General features: G+C 37.2%; 1 protein-coding gene across 1 annotated transcript in view; it reads left to right on the forward strand.

Moving 5' to 3' along the window:
* LOC145671462 (endothelin-converting enzyme 1-like) overlaps positions 1 to 17,559 on the forward strand; it is a 71,677-nt gene extending 54,118 nt beyond the window's left edge. Inside the window, exons 8-10 of the mRNA XM_081740653.1 lie at positions 11,815 to 11,932; positions 13,623 to 13,719; positions 17,437 to 17,559. Coding sequence (XP_081596779.1) covers positions 11,815 to 11,932; positions 13,623 to 13,719; positions 17,437 to 17,559 — 338 coding nt within the window. The remainder of the gene's footprint in view (positions 1 to 11,814; positions 11,933 to 13,622; positions 13,720 to 17,436) is intronic.
* Positions 17,560 to 18,373: the final 814 nt, after the last annotated feature.

Below are 18,373 nucleotides of genomic sequence, written 5' to 3' on the forward strand. Positions count from 1 at the left end.
CGTCATTTGCATTCAGTGTTTCTTTCAGAATCAGTTCCGGGGGGGGGGGGGGCACTGCTGATACTATTGTATTTATTATTATATTATACCGAATTATTTTGGTCTCCTCTAGGGAAGCACTCTCAGAGCTCCGGGGGGGGGGCAGTGCCCCCCAAAAAAACTTGGCTGGAAGAAACACTGTTTGCATTGATTTAAAAACAAGCCCTTTCGTACTATCTTATTCATTCATACTATTCATATCCGTTTCTAAAATACCAATAATATATTATTTTGTCTCTGAAGTTGACACAGCTGAAAAAAAAAAAAAAAGAAAAGAAAGCAAAGACGGAAAACAAAGTTACATAAAAATTCCTTATCAAAGCTATTTCTATATTAAAGATCGACATTTTTCAATCGCAATAGCACGGTAGAAACAAAATACCAAACCTAATGCAGGATACTTTTGCTTGGAAACAGTTGCAAATCATTCCCATAAGCCGAGAGATTATATAAATAATTGGACAAGAAAAGAAATCATCACATAGTACAGAATACTTTTTTGGTATCGCACTTTCTCCAGCTAACTTATTTCAAATCAAGAAGAAAGGATACTTTTGTTAAAGATATAAGATTAGTTATTTATTTATTTTCTTTTTTAATCTTGTTAAATCCAACTCTGTTGAAGAAAATAATTTTGTTCCAATGAAGATGTTCTGATGAAGATGTCTACCCGAAATATTTCTTCACCAAAAGAAAATTGGAAATTCGTGGAAACAATCAGTAAAGAATACCTAATATAATTACCACTTACAGCCTACTAAGACTATTCTTAAGTCGGAGGCACCCCTTTAACACTGATAGTAGTAAAGGAAGAAGAAGTTAAAACCGTCAATATAAGCCAAGGATGTTATAAAATAGAGGATCTGCCCATATGTATCTTCATCCTATTAAATCAATGAAGCCAAAAAACAACGGAGCATCGGCAATCTGATTGGCTACTCTCGTTTCCGCCATCTTCTGATTGGCTACTTTCGTTTCCGCCATGATTGTTGGCTCAAAACTTTGCGATCTTATTGGACTGAGTGGGCAGAGTAGGGGTGGCGAAACTGTGACGCATGGCTTCAAGATTTTGTTGTAAGGGCAGATCCTCTATTTTATAACATCCTTGATATAAGCTGTCATGATCTAATTGATAAATTGAACACGAGCATTAGGCCTAAATAAGAAACAGTACTTTTAATACTAAAGTAATAATGATAATCAGTGATAGCGTACACAATAAAGTAAGGAAGAAATGTTTACGTTTAAAAAAATGAAAAATGAAATCTGTCAGTTTTACGTCCCACGGTTATGCCGGTTAGGCTAAAGGAGACGGTGATTATGAGAAATGAATGAAAACTAGGGTTGGAATTCACTACTTCATTATTTTAAACTAACTTCAGAAAATGTTTAGTCATAAATTTATGACAGTAAGAATTCTTTTAACGAATGTTACATCGAAACATCCCCTTATAGTTAGGGTATGAATTAATAGAGTTCTTCTTGATCAATGCTTTTAGGCTTCGTTGGACTAAAACAGCAAATTTCATTCGGAAATCTAAAAGGAAAGACATTCCAAATGTAAACAAAATAGGACAATTTTGGGGTAAAGCTATTCTTTAAGGATAGGGTTAATTCATCTTGTTACCCTTGATTGATTTCAACTTAAATTCACATGCATGAATCTTGAGTTATTGGGATATGGCGAAGATCTATAGCTTTCACGAAAGCTATTTTGGAATACGTTAGGTGGAGTAAATTCATCCCTTCCAGAATGGTAGTAAGTGTCCAAAATAAGTTCATAATTAATTGTAAATTTATTTATTTAAGAGTGTATAATGATTGAAGCTACACATAGTATGCTTTGGCTAAAGAAATAAAACAGAAACGTCGCCATTACACTATAATATAAGAAGTGTTCCTATACAGAAAAATACAATGTGGGACATTTAATAAGTGCTCAAGTAATTACAGGGGACTTCCGGCAATCCGAACAGGTTCGGGGGAATTTTTTGTGGCGGAAATACTCAGTTTTAGGACATTCATAACTAAAAGGACGAAAATGGGTGCATGTTTTCGTAGAAAACAAAGTAAACTTTCGTTAAATACATTTTTTTAAATACCTGTAATTAGGCCTTAAGCCACATTACAACAATTACACAAAGCTTGAAATATAATATAGTACATACTGTACAATATTGAAACTTAAAGGTATAGTATGAGTAGAAATACAGTAAGTCAAATCGTATAAGCTGTGTATTACAACACACTAGACCCGTTCACCCACTTCAAACTGCGATTTTACTGTTATTCCGGCTAATCTGAACAATCACGTAATCTGAACAATCAGGGTTCGGTCCCAATCAGGCCCGTAGCCAGCCCAAAAATTTAGGGGAGGGGCGGCTCAAGTTAGGGGGGCCGATCCAACCATATTACCATATTATAGTTCATTTGCAAGCCTACCGTGAAAATTTTAGGGGGGGGGGCAGCCAAAATTTAGGCCCCCCCTAGACCCCCCTGGATACGGGCCTGGTCCCAATTAGTTTGGATTAGCTGAACCCCACTGTATTATGTAGATACAAAGCAGTCAGTTATCTCAAGAAAGAAGGTATCTTGAGATTTGAGAGGTTTTGCTCTGGGAGTCGGGTGTTTGATAGTTGACAAGATGGATTGAAGAACAAGTTTGCAGGTATATTTGTTTTATTGGAATAATTTCAGTGATTAAATTCGTGCCATCTTGCCTTCACATAGGCCAAAGAAATAGAAATTAACCAGAGCTTGTGAAGTGGTATACATGTTTCTAAAGAATACCAAGATTAATTATTTTATTTATAAACTCCTATTGACCTAAAAATGTTAACCAACCAGTTACCTCACTCAGTTGTGTTATAGATATCAACTTTATCGAACGAATTACCTTATTCGGTTGTGTTACAGATTTTAGGTGAGATACACCCGAAGCCTCAGATTTTATTTATTTATTTGATTTTAATAAACAATAAATATTAGAATTTACTAAGATAGAATCTTGGCAAACTTATCTGAAGTTTGGAGTAGTCTTTATGGAGTACCAATATAAGTGTATTCGAATATGTGAACATGTTTAGCTCTTGGAAATGAAAACTGACAGAATTCATCGTAACACCGGAAATATATACACGAAAAAAGTCCTCCGAAATTTGTTGAACCTCAAAATACTTTAACCCTTCAAAATAGACGATTCAAAGAAACTTTTAATTGTAAATAGACTTAGGTGTATAAACTTACTTAATGTTAAGAAAACACTAACGAGGGAAGGACACAATGTCACATAGAGATAATTGTACCCAGGGGTGCCCATCCCCCCCAAAGCTGATGGCGCACTTCCCCCCAAAACTAATAATCTCTTCCCTCCTCAAAACTCGAGTCCTCTAAAACAATTGCCCAGTGTAGCAGTAGTTTTTATAGTACTAGTAATTATTTTTGTTGTTTTTATTTCCTGTAGTAGTATTATAGAATGCTTGTAGTAGCAGTAGGGGCAGTAGTAATTATAAAAATGGCATTACTTTTATTAGTAGTCTTGGTAATGTACAATACTAAATATGTTCTATAAGGATATTGAAGGGTATAAAAACTTCTACACAGTGTGTATGGCACAGGTATTCTTTTTTTACAATTAGTAGTATTATGTTTTTCTTTACAAAATATTGATATAATTCCCTTGTATATACATGAAAAGTAAGACTCAAGTTACAAGTTATTGAGTTTGATACCAAAAGAAAATGTTATCCTCGAAATTAGCCTACAAAAAGAAGTGATATCCAACAAAAAACATTCCTGTAAAAGAGCCAAGTACGAGTGGCCTTAAAAAGAATTGAAATCACAAAAATAGGCGCCAAGTTCACCAGAACTTGGCGCCATTCTTTCATATAGCAACTTGCGCAGTACTTCATTCATAGAGTTTCTAAGCAGGGGGTAGGGGGATTCATTCTCGAGATTTAAAAAAAAATCGCATCGTGTTCCAATGTTATTCTGACGACAGCAAAGTTACTTATTCGACATTAGAGTAAAATTCTTCCCCAATTTTTTTATTCCCCCCAATTTTTTTCTCGATGGCACAACTTGCGCCATTCATCCCTCCTGTGGGCGGCCCTTCTCTCTTAAAACGAACCAACCTTTCCTTTCATACGGCTACTTGCGCGGTACTTCATTCATTGAGTATCGAAGCAGGGGGTACGGGGGTTCACCCCGGACAATTTTTGAAAATTAGCTTCTCAAAATCGTGTTCTAATGCTATTCCGACAGTAAAATTGCTAGTTCGAAAGTAGAGTAAAATCCCCCCCAAAATTTTTCTCAATGGCGCAGCTTGCGGCATACATCCCCCCTGTGGGCGGCCCTTCTCTCTTAAAACGAACCAACCTTTCGTTTCATACGGCTACTTGCGCGGTACTTCATTCATTGAGTATCGAAGCAGGGGGTACGGGGGTTCACCCCGGACAATTTTTGAAAATTAGCTTCTCAAAATCGTGTTTTAATGCTATTCCGACAGTAAAATTGCTAGTTCGAAAGTAGAGTAAAATCCCCCCCAAAATTTTTCTCAATGGCGCAGCTTGCGGCATACATCCCCCCTGTGGGCGGCCCTGATTGTACCAAATTTGGTATAGGAGTATGTAATGGGAATAGAAAAGAATGTGGAAGCATTCGTTTCGCAGGCGTTCGGAATCAGAAATAATGGGCCCTACAGTTCTGAAGAACTATGGCCTGTCACTCAGATATTGATGGGACGGAGCCTTTGCTCGCTGTTGCGGCCAATCCAAGAGAAGTTAAATAAAGTAGAATGAAAACAGAAAAGATGAGCTGAACAGAAAATACGCCAATGTACGCTTTCAATCCCAACAGACGAATGCCGGGATACTATAACTATCAACTACCCTGCCCTTGCCGTTAACAATTGGGTATGCATCATTAGTTAGCTTAATGAAATTATATTAAAAAGAAAGAAAATATATACAGAAATTAATCATGGGCGTTGCTAGAAGTTTTCTAGGGAAGGGGTCGAAATGAAGGTGCTGTATTTCTCCACTATAATACGCTGTCAGTACGCAAGTATTAAATGTTCGAACCCACCAATATTAACTGATTTCATTTGTACGGGTGTTTGATATTCCGACGTGGCGCCCACCAAAATTAAAATATTGTGTGTTTGTGAGGAGAATTTAAATATATATATATATTTCGGGATTATTGATGTTTAAAATAATAACGACTGTGGACGGCCATAACAAAAATAACCTTTTGAGTACATACAAGACTGTTCATTAACACAACTATGTTAACGCAAAGGATAAGAAAAATTGTTTGAATTTGGTCTATTCACCACTAGAAAGCAGCAAAATGTATTGGACAGAAACAATCTTGTAACAACTGCGTTCAAGACTCCAAATATAACTCACGCATATTTCACAAACACTGCATTTAAGAGTGTGAACAGAAAATGAACATGAGCGTTTCATTTCTGTTGCCTAGTACACATGAGACGAAACATCTTCACTGTCTACACACATGCCATGTTCGTAAAGTTAGCTTCCAAATTGGTTTCAACAAGTTTAGAAAATACCGTAGGAAACCTTAATATAGATTACAATGAGTTATACACTGTTTTTTGGCATAATGAAACAGTTGTAAACAGAAGCATCAAAAAATATAATAGACATACATAACTGTATTAAAAATAAATATGCTAAGAAAAACAACACACGTTCAATCTGAAACAGATAAGCCTTTTTTTTTAAAAAAAATATTTCAATTCCTCTTTGCAAAGGTAGTTGATGGCAGTATCCCGGCATTCGCTTGGTGGGACTGAGGGCGAACATTGGCGCATTTTCTGTTCAGCTCATCTTTTCTGATTTCATTCTACTTTATTTAATTTCTTCTGCATTGGTCGCAACAGCAAGCAAAGGTTCCGTCCCATTAACATCTGATTGACAGGCCATATTTCTCCTGATCTGTAGAGCCCATTATTTGTGATTCCGAACGCCTGCGAAACGAATGTTTCCACATTCTTTTCTATTCCCATTACTTACTTCTACACCAAATTTGGTACAATTATCTCTGAGTGACATCGCGCCCTTCCCTCGTAAGTAGGCTTCAAGTAAGTATCAAGAGTGTAAAACAAGAAAATGTTGTTCAAGGGCCTTATTCCATAAAGGTTTGCGTCAACTCAAATCAAAATTCACATCACGTATTGATTTTGCGCAGTTACGTTAATGTCATAATTTTTGAGTATACGATCATCTTGCCTATTTTGTATTGATACGCAAATTATGTTTGCAGCCTGAAGTTGCTCCGCAATTGATTTTCACAAACTCGCCAGCGTTGCGCTCCATAAATTTTACGAAGATTGATACAGAATGAAGCCCCAAAATAATACTAAACCTCCTCAGATAGATCCTTCAAGTTCAAATATCACAACATACCCACATGCACGTCTCACGGGTTCCGGGACATTCAGTCTTGTAGAAGAGACTTTGGGGATCCTCCCAAAAAATTCTCTGGAGTTTCTCTTGAGGACAGGGATATGTCTGTCCTTGGATATCCTGTTGTAAAGTAATACATAGTATTATTTTCAAAATTAAATACCATACAGCAGTATTTACTCGCATATAAACTATACAAGTGTGAGGAGTATATAGGTAGGTTCTTTTATGTATAAGCTGTCTGAAATAATACGGAACTGCATTTTCGTACTGAATCCTTAAGGAAACAGGCATAACTTCACACGAACGGCAGCCAAAAACAACCTATATATGAAATGGTTTGTTCTTTTATTTCATATTCACGAAGAGTAGGGAAACAAATAATAATAATTACTTTCAATTTACCATTATTTGAGGTGTCTGAAACAAGAGTGCACTAACTATATTTTTGCCGATTTTGAAGTATGAAATCATTTACTTTTCCGACATTTTCGCCGATTTCTGAGTATGAAATCATTTGCTTTTCCCACATTTTCGCCGATTTCTGAGTATGAAACCATTTACGTTTCACATGTTTCACATCGAATCTTATACCATAATAAACAAAATACAGAAATTGACGCAACAGTCACGTGAAGTCCATTTCACAATAATAGCAATTCGTGTCAAGAAGTCACGTTTCCACAAGACAAATTTCCCACAGCACCAGTAAAAAAAGTTAGTGTTGTCTGGTTTCTCAGAGAATTATCTCTCTGAGAAACCAGACAACACTAACTTTTTCGCCCCAGTACTATATGTCGTTGCATACTGATATGAATGTCAAAGGCTCAAACAGGAGTATACGCGCTAGTAACTGTAATTTCACGAGCTGACTGCGAATTGAAGTATGTCGCGTTTTACGTAAATCGAGGATGTCTGAGCTCCTTCGTGGTTAAGCGGTTAGCATACGCGCCTTTGGCGTGGAGGACCCGGATTCGATTCCCGGCGGGAGCTCATGTGGTTCGGATTCCACGATAATCAGTAGGTCCCGTCTCATAGAACTTCTGTGCTGAAAGGGTCGTTAAACTCAAAATCAACTCAACTCGAGGATACCTTACTTTGTATTTTATCGACGTAGTTCGAATGGAAAGTACAACCAAGAATAGGTTATGAAAGTTGACAATAACTTGCTTAATGAGTAGCAGTGGATTACAGTCTGGCGCATGGAAAGAGGGAAATTTCAATTGATGTAAAATGCACGAGTAGACACAGGAAACTGCTTGTATATAGTATTCCATTAACTAGGGTACTTACATATCCCTTCACTTCTTGCAGATGATATCGGAAACTTGTTTTTCTTCTCGATATAGATTCTTATATTCAAAGTAACGATGGTTTAGTCGTAGTGTTCACCTCTGGTGGGTCAGGTCTTTGGTTCGACTCAGGTCGGGCCCTTGTGGTGAAGAAACATCGTATGTGTTGTTTTTCTCGAGGTTCTCAGTTTCCTCACACATTCTTCATTTCACCATTTCGCTTATCACCATCATCACTGTCTCCTTTAGCTCGAACCATAATCGTGGGACGTTAAACTAAAGAAAAGAATTGATAGTCTGCTGTGGAAATTCATTGGAATTATCAGTGTATCATATCCCGAGAAATGTCAGTGTTTTAAATACATTCCAAACACTAAGTAAGAACTCTCAGTAGCCATGTAATATCACCGTTCTTATCAAACATTTTCACAACGAGCATACATTCTGCAACAGTACACTGCCCTATTATAGCAAAATGGCAAAGCCTTCACAATGACGTCGTATCGGTCTCAAACAAATGCCCACGCTATATACTCATTTCTAGTGGTGCCACGAGACGAGACTTCAGGCTGTCTCGTCTCGTCTCATGCAAAGCATGTCTCGTCTCGTGTCACGTCTCAAGAAGATATGCTCGTCTCGTCTCGTGCCTCGTCTCGAAGGGTTCTGTCTCGCCTCGTCTCGTTTTGTCTCGTCTTGTCTCGTAAAATATTGTGGCATATCATACGAACGAAAGTAAAATATAGCAGACTGCACCATGCGTATCAAGATACAACAAAGTTATTACCCAGAACACACAAGACAAGAAATGTCATGGTAGCTAAAAAAAAAGTACAACGTGAAGCATTCAACTCTGGTGCGTGTGGTAGTCGGTTCGATCTCGGTTAGTGCCGTGTAAGCTTTGTGGTTAAAAAAAGAGTGTGTTTGTTTTCTAGAAGTTGCCTCGTATCCTACCATTTTCTTCATTCTACTAATTTTCCCATCATCATCCATTTAGCGTGAGCCAAAGTTGCCTAAAGGTCTTAAAAATAATTTCAAAAAAGCTCACAAGGCAAGAACAAATAGTTAACAAGATAATATTTCTCTGCGGTTAATTGTATGATTCTTCTCGACCCTGATTTTTTTTTAACATTCTGAAACATTGAAATGTATTTCACGAGTTTCAATACACGAATATACAGTAAATTGCTCATAGGTACATCGAAGACAGACACTTGATTTCATATATTCCAGAAAGATATACCTAGGTATATACTTTGATTTCATATACTCCAGCCTTTAGGTTTTTGGAGTGTTAACCCAGACCAATCCAAAAACTACTTTCCAATTTAGCATGTTTAGATTTGTTGCAATTATTAACAAAATAAATAAATAAAAAGAAATAGCTTGGAACAAAATTATTTTATTGAGTAATAAAAGTAGGATCAGTATTAACAGAGGAAAATCATATTCGCGAAGAAATTAAATGTCGACTAAAAGCAGGGAATTCGTGTTACTATTCGGCTCAAAATCTCTTGTCATCGCGAATTCTGTCGAGGAATCTGAAGCTTAAAATATACAAAACGATAATCATGCCTGTTGTTCTGTATGGTTGCGAAACATAGTCGCTTACTCTGAGGGAAGAACTTAGACTGAAAGTATTTGAGAAAAAGATCCTGAGACGAATATTTGGACCCAAGAGGAACGGGAATGGGGAATGGCGGAAACTTCATAACGAGGAACTACATAATTTATACGGTTTACCTAATTGCTAGGGTCGTCAAGTCTAGGAGGCTTAGGTGGGCGGGTCATGTATCTAGAATGGAAGAAAGTAGAAACGCTTTCAAAGTCTTGACTGGAAGACCAATCGGAAAACGACCATTAGGAAGACCTAGGCGTAGATGGGACGACAATATTAAAATGGATCTCGCAAAGATTGGAATACAAAGTAGAAACTGGATGCAGTTAGCTAAGGATAGAAGTCAGTGAAGAGCTTCTGTGAACATGGCATTGAACCTCACGGCATTGAACATGGCATTGTTAACAAGTGAACAAGTGAACATGGCATTGAGGGTTCCATAGGCCATAGAGTTAGTTTTTAATAAAAGTATTTAATTGAAATTTTATAGGTTACTGCACAATAAGCTCTATTTAAAATGCCATAGTACTGGAAGCTGAACGACACATCGGAGGAAAGAATGCTTGGGGGACATTCTACACCCCATTTTACAAATCTGTCCCCATACCCGCGGGGTCTGTGCCCCTATATGGTGTTCGCCCCGTTTGTGTAACATACTCATGACGGTACACCCAGATTAGCTAGTGATTATATTTGGGTGGCCATTTTCGATTAATGATGGTGACTTTTTTAAACATTTTCTTATATTGTCGTGATCTATTCGTGATCGTACAACGTACATCTTCATACTAAGCCGAGCGGTCTGCGGCGATATAATACCATCGGCTCGAAGACCCCGGGTTGAGTCCCGGAAGGGTCATGTGTATGCGTTTTAACAGCACTTGTCTTTTCGTATCAGTGTCAGGGGGCGAAATCGTGCGTTATAAGAGGATTTCAGTCTGAAAAATTTGGGGAGAATATGGTTTGGCATCCTATTTCTTTGTTTTAATTATGTTCTTCAGTGTTCGAATTTTGCCCGTCCTCATGATATTTTCTGCTTTCAACAGAGTTCCATGAATATTATACCAAATGTACTTTACACTTTACACTTATCAAGTTCGAAAGGTTTTATGTGCCTGTAGGAAACCGTTTCGGAAGATAATTCAAGTTCTAATTAATATTATTCACTAGAAAAGGGAAGTATTCCCCTCCTCTCAACATGGAAGCAGAGGGCAATTTTACACTGTTGTCAGATCCAACATTTCCGCGGAACAAAACAAAGACCCCCTGTAAAACCTTTTCACCTCCAGTGTTATCGTTAGTATCATAAATTTACTGAATGTAAACAATAATTTGAAGGGTTCGACGACAATATCTTGGCTTTCTTTGTCCTTCGCCCGGCTTCCAAATGAAGAGCTGAATTTTACAACACGACTGCTGTATATTGTAGATGCCCCTAAGCTAGCGATTGGTAAGATGGTAAAAATATTGTGTATGTTTGTGTGTGTGCATGCTTGAGAGAGAGAGAGAGAGAGAGAGAGAGAGAGAGAGAGAGAGAGAGAGAGAGAGAGAGAGGAGAAAAAAATTAGTTGCAATATGACGTGCTTCCATTGCCGTTTTCGGTGCATTTAGCAAAAACAATAAAGACCACTCTGAAGAGTGTACCCAGTTTTCAAATTGAATGGATGGTGGTGGTAGTTCGGTTTCTTGAGCTTGTAAAAATCTTCCCTGTCTTTGTTTTGTTTTCATCATTCCAGCCAGAAATGGAAAAAAGAGAATTCCTCAGTTTACAGTAAGGGGAATTTGGGACAAGACATTAAGGTTGATATTTCTGGAAGCTCATGTATCACAACTGTTTCATTCAATAGACAGAGGACACTTTTCTATGAAGGCCTTTCAAAATCTTTTTTCGCAAAGGGGGATTTTCCGTTAGCAATCTATATGACCATTGGCAACTTCAATCTTGGCCTTTCCCGCCAGCGTTTGCATTTTTGAGACACGAGACGAGGCGAGAGATTTCACAAGACGTCTCGTCTCGTTTTCGGGACGAGACAAGTAGTCTGTCTCGTCTCGTGTTCAGTCAAAAAGGGTTCCGTCTCGTCTCGTGGCAATACTACTCATTTCCCCATGATATATAGGGATGCGCACGAGACAAGTCGAGACAGGATTTTCCTTCCAAATTCGAGTCGAGACTCGGGTCTTCCAATAGAGAAATATACATTTTTCAAGTCAAGATATCACTTTTACAGGACATTTTCGAGACGAGACAGCTACAAATCTTGTCTTGTGCGCATCCCTAATGATATAGCTTCGTTAAAAAATCATAGTGTATAAAGTGAAATTCTGTGAACCATATTTTATTTTACGGAGTGTTTCATGACGCTTCGCCTAACAGTATTGGTTATCCTACATTCATAATTGCCACCCTTAACAATCTTGTTTGTTTTTGTTTCAGTTAACGAGCTGATATGGCAACTTGTGAAGCCTCTTACATCCGAAGCTACACAATCTCTAAGGGATTATTTCTATGAATTTCGACAAGAAATAACAGGTGCTAAAGAACCTACACCAAGGCAAGTAACTTCTTTTTTAATCTTTATTGGTGTCCCATTTTATTAACTAAATTTGAATGTAGTTAATTCAATCTGTTATTACAGTTGCCATTTCACAGTTACAGTTACAGTTACAGTTCCCTTTTCAAGTGTTTCAATGAACGTTGAGTACATCTTTACAATTGAGGGGTCTACCCTAGTAGTAGAGATAACTTGCAAACCGCTTGCTGTAAGTTTGAATTGTAAGTCGGTCAAGCTTGCATCCAGTGGAAAACGTGCAAGCATACCGCAAGCTGGATTCCTGTAATGAAGTTACATGTGGCCTACTTTGCATTAAATGTTCCATTCAAGCTTGACGCAAGCGTTTTGAAAGTCAAGTGAAGTCAATAACTAATGAATGGCCAGTGATGCTATGAGGCTCTGCGAAGGGTCTAAAGCATCGCTCGCATGTACACCAGAAGGCAAACTGCATGAGAGCATGCGTTTCAACTGCAAGCGTAGAAAGCCAAAAGCCAAGCATTCGCCAACTGGCCGAAACCTTTCTTGCCACTAGGGTAGTATCAAAACCTACCATATCCATTTTTCACTTTCGCTACCATATCCTGCCTATATTGTCTAAAAAGAAAAAAAAAAGAAGCGTTATTATTGCTCAGTGTTCGATTTTGTGCATGCGATTATTTTTGTAGACAAAATTAAAATCGCTTGTTATAACAGAGCTATATGTTTTTCTCATTTTCTCAAAAAGTGAAGAAACGGAGATGGTAGATTTTGATACTAGACATCTTAATTCATAACAGTGTCTCATGGTAGCGAAACATGGTCTGTGATAGCAATGGTAGCAATATCAGTGACTTAGAGTAACTTACATAAATTATTACAAAATAAATACAAATATTATTTAAAAAGTAATTAACAAATAACAAAGACAACATAATAAGCTATAAATTACCGTAGAGTTAATTTTTCTAGTCTCTGCCTTAACCTAGATTTTTGGGTAATTCAAATTCTGGTCAGACTACAATATCTATGGATGGGAACACTGAAAATTCTTCCGACTCGTATTTTAGGGCGTAGAATAACATTATTTATTATTGTGGTAAGTTACATTTCATTATCTCTTTTCACTTACGAAAAACGGGCAAAAGAAAGATTCTTAGTTTTTGAAAAATATTTAGTAGTCTGCCCCCTTAAGATTATAATGTGCTCTATACAAACGGTTCGAAGGAAAACAAATCAGTAACTGAACATTCGTTACAATGTGTAGTTGAGTTTAGTTGATTTTGGGTTTAACATCCCTTTCAGCAGAGACTATGTAAGACGTGGTTCTACTGATTAACGTAGAATCCGAACCACATGAGCTCCCGTCGGGAATCGATCTCGGGTCTCCCACGTGAAAGGGGTGTACACTAACCGCTTAGCCACGGATGAGCTCCACAATGCGCTTTTGTAAGCCCGCAGAATGTATTTCATAAATACTAAGATATTCTGATGAGATGCCATCAGCGTTATTAACAAGGCTGTGTCATTGTCAGCATTCGAACAAACGAATGTGCTGACTCAGCAGCCAAGTACTCGCTTTAGCAACGGTGTAGGAGCAAAAATACCGAGAAACTAACATAAATTTTATTATATTACTAATTCTTATCGCAAATATTTTTTCTTTGATTTATTACATGTAAGCTTAATTTATTTTTCTTTTGTTATTTGTCAGATGGGAGGAATGTGTTGACAACATAAATAGTTACCTCGGATTTGCGATTGGTTATAAGTACGTGGAAAGATACTTTGATGTGGGAGCCAAGAATGCTGTAAGTTTAACTTATACATTGTTGCAAATATTTTTCAACTTATACAATCAACTATTTTAATTTAATATAAGTGATTAGATAGTATTAATTAGTAGTAATTCCATATTAATTAAGAACCGTAGTGTTAATTTTCATTTTCTTTGTCTTTCCCTTTCCTGGAGTGAATTTTTTTCTAAGATAATTCAAACAAGTTTCTCTAAAGGCAATTTACAGCTTCATTGTGATATGGTGAGACCTATAATTGGCATAGAGAGACAAATTCTGTCGAAGAATTTGAAGCTTAAAATATATAAAGCGATAATCATGCCTGTTGTTCTGTATGGTTGCGAAATATGGTCCATTACTCCGAGGGAATAACGTAGATTGAAAGTATTTGAGAACAAGATCTACAGACGATATTCGGACCCAAGAGGAACTGGAATGGGGAATGGCGGAAACTTCATAACGAAGAATTACATAATTGATATGGTTTACCAAACATTGTTAGGGTCATCAAATCTAGGATGCTCATCTTGGTAATTAATGTAGCTAGAATGGAAGAAAGTAGGAACGCTTTCAGTCTTAGCTAGATGACCAATCGGAAGCTGACCATTAGGAAGACTTAGGCCCAGATGGGAGAACAATATTAAGATGGATCTCGCAGAAATAGGAATTCAAAATAGAAACTGAAACCAATTGGCTAAGGATAGAAGTCAGTGGAGAGATTTTGTGAACGCGGCATTGAACCTTCGGCTTCCATACTCCATAGAGTTAGTTAGTTAGAGGCAAATTAAGTTTTATGTGACGCACCAACTCAACAAATTTTCTCCTGTTATTTGGTAATTATTAATATGTTGGTCCTTCCACGTGATAGAAAAACTAAATTGTAACAGTGGTGCATACACAATGTGTGTTACAGTATGTTGAAACCGCCGCCCACTGGAGTCAATCGTTCTCCTCTCAGTATGGAGGATCGATCGGGCGGTGGTTGAAACAAAGATGCAAGTCCGTATAAATTTTAGAAAGAGATGGAGAAATACACCATCCTCTCGGCAATCCATTAAAAAATCATAAAGCAACTTCATGCAGACAGGCAGTTTGCATGATTATGCACAGGGCACTCATTTGTTTTGCATGCCGTTCTCAAACCAGGAAACAGACGAAAACGGGCACAACATTTTCTAATGAAAGTGCCAGTTTATGATGAATGGATTTTTCATGTATGGGCACTAAGATTCAACCAATCATATGCTGTAAGGAAGGTGCTATGTGGTAGCCCCCAAAGTTAAAGTTTGCTGCTGCATGTTGGTTCGTAGCATAGAAACATTTAATTCTGCAAATTACTTGGACACGCTGGAACTGTACATGATACTACCGTTGAATGATATATAACCACGTGCACTCTTTCAGCAAGACGGGTATGTCATCTCATTGGGCATTACAAGCAGAGGCGGCGTAAGTCCAGATGGGGCCCGAGACAAGTGAAATTCATCGAGATCAGCTTGCGAAAACAATTTGAGCGCATACTGATAGTATTTGTCGGAATTTCCCTTAAATACTCTTTGTACTTTTATGAGTCTGATCTACACAAATGTCTATTCAATATATATTGTTAAATGAGATGTTATTGCTATTACTGTACTACTATCTCGCTTTCTTGCTTTTTACTTTCACATTTACAACAAAGTCCTTTGTACTTTGGTAGCTGCAAGAGTTTTATTTATATCTCCAAAATTCACATATTTCACCATATACTTTAGGACAGTATGTACGAAAAGCTGACATCCGAGCTTTCCAGCAAATGAAAGGTAATGGTAAAGGGCTGACAAGTAAACCTTACGTTTGGGTGAATCGTGTTGCTGACTGAGACACATATGAGAAAGTAGTACTAAATCTGGTCAGTATTTCAGTAAAGTTGTAGGTGCGAAGCTCTAGGGGTTTAGGAGATACAATTACCAGAACATCACATGGAAGTACAGAATAGTCTTCATACAGTTGGAGGTAAAAGCCCTGTAAGACTTTTTGTAACGACAAAAGATGAATAACAAATATATGGGTACATATTAGGACTAGGGGGAAGTCATATAGTAAGGGTATACTTGACGGCGGCCATCTTGAAATCCTCCATTTTGAATTAAGGTTAAGTTTTTAAAATAGGAATAGGATCATGTGATACATGATTTAAGGCGCAAATTTAATCAGAAGAACAATGATGACGTTAATTTTGATTTACATGCAATTGGTAAAATGTTACAGGGAAATTAAATATTGTTGCAGCATATGTATTAGTCCTTTACCCCACCTTGTAAATTTTTTGTTAATGATAATAATTAATTAAAAAGCAGGTGGATAAATATTAGGTCTATGGTAAGAGTTGCCTTGATGGCGGCCATGTTCAAATCCGCCATTTGAATCAGACAAAAGTTTTAAACAAAACGCATAACAGTGACACCTTATTAATAGCAAATTTTACCATAAATCAACGGTATAACCACTTTTGCTTTATCATTAACCAGCACAAAATTAAATGGGAATAGAGTAATGCAATAGATGACTTCGGGCTAGAAGTTAATCGGAAATACAATGGTGGCATTACAATGTTAGTTGTTTGATGCTGTACTTGCACGCCATTTCGTTGTATCCTGTTCACAAATATTTCTCGCTGCAACAATATTTGATTTCCCTGTAACTTTTTACCAATTGCGTGTAAATCAAAATTAACGTCACCACCGCCTTAAATCATGTATCACATGACCCTATTCCTATTTTAAAAACTTAACCTTAATTCAAAATGGCGGATTTCAAGATGGCCGCCGTCAGGTATACCCTTACTATATAACTTCCCCCTAGTCCTAATATGTATCCATATATTTGTTATTCACCTTTTGTCGTTACAAGAGGTCTTACAGGGCTTTTACCTCCAACTGTATGAAGACTATTCTGTACTTCCATGTGATGTTCTGGTAGCTGTATCTCCTAAACCCCTGGAGCTTCGCACCTACAACTTCACTGAAATACTGACCAGATTTAGTACTACTTTCTCATATGTGTGTCAGTCAGCAACTCGATTCACCCAAACGTAAGGTTTACTTGTGAGTACAGCAGAAGATGCTAATGTCATTACCATAGAAGAGGCAATTAGCTCTCAGGCATGAAGCAAAAGCTACACTAAAGTGAGTAGGGAGTCAAAGCAGCAGACGCATTAGGAAGAAACAGGATACAAAATCATGGCGTAGATCTACTGTGGAGTGAAACTGTTGCTTATTCATTATCCTTCTGCGGCGGTTCTAGTAAAGATATTGATATTGACGTAGAAGATACGTGTAACGACGACGTCGAATGCCTCTTTTTGAGCTGTTTCTACTCACAGAGCCGTCATGGAGAAATAATGGACAAGATGTCTACCCGCACTGCCATGGGAGGACACATAATGACTATGATGCTGCAAATATTCATCTGTCCAGCATGCCGTACACAAAAATAATTATTCGAATAGGCAGTGTCAGTAGGAATCTCATGTTAGAAACCGATTTTTTCTTTTGAAAATGCTATTTCACTTTTGTGTAATAAGAGAAAAATGTAAAGAAAATATCGTTTGTATATTTAGCAATGATAATTACAATAAATACTGAACATTTCCTTATTTTTGGGTATTGATTTCATTCCACGTTTTCGAGACAGAGCTTCTTAAAAAATAACGGGAGTTTTATATTTGATACACTTACTCTACCTTCGTAGCTTCTGTTTCTGAAGTCCATCGAGTACCACCTTCCCATTTCAGACAAATCTTCACCGATGAGTATAACACAAAGAAACATTCCATCGCACAGTGGATTAGAAGATCTAAAAAGTCGCGCATAACTATTTTTCAAAGTGAATGTTTTGTGATAAGTAACACTAACATAGTTTGACAAAACTCCAAGGCTTAAAATGTAGTATGAATTTACCCAGTAGCTTTACAGATGCCCTGTCTGTATGCATTTGAAGTGAAGCTTTTTTGAGTGTTTGTATGACAAGAAGAATCAGTTTCTTACAAGTAAAATCGTAGGTCATATTCAGTAGCTAATAAAAGGAAAATGACAAAAGTAATTCAGGAGTGCTTTGGATATAGTAATAGTATGGGTTATTACTGAGTGTTGCAATTATTATTACAAATATTAATCAAATGTGCAGAATGAATACTAGGTGATGTAAATGAAACTATGCAAGTTCTTGTAATCAAGATCAGTAGTTACAATATTTGCCTTTCACAAAATGTACCATGATGTATACCTGCAATACAAGCAGTTGAAGTCTATAATATGTAATGCGTAACATGTGAAAACTATAGCTGCCCATGTGTGCCCCTATACAAATGGCACTGAAAAATGTATCATGATTTGATGGATGTTAAAATGACTGTTTTAGCAAGAAGTCAGCTTCAGTAGCAAAAACAAGTGCTTCACCAATCCAAATGAACGATATTGTTAAAATTAGAAAGATGCCCATTAATATTGATACCTTTAAGTTTGGATTATCGACTCTCCACGCATGGATTCACTTTTTGAATGCATTGTAGACATCTCGTATCGGCTTGATATAAGGAAATGGCAAGCTAGGGAAGCAGATAAACAAAAATTCACAATAAGAAAAGGAAGTGATACGTGCAAATTTCAAAACTGAAATGGGTTTTTTG

This window comes from Thermobia domestica, chromosome 15 (assembly GCF_964235325.1).
Source record: "Thermobia domestica chromosome 15, izTheDome1.hap1.1, whole genome shotgun sequence".
In the NCBI taxonomy this organism is placed as follows: domain Eukaryota; kingdom Metazoa; phylum Arthropoda; class Insecta; order Zygentoma; family Lepismatidae; genus Thermobia; species Thermobia domestica.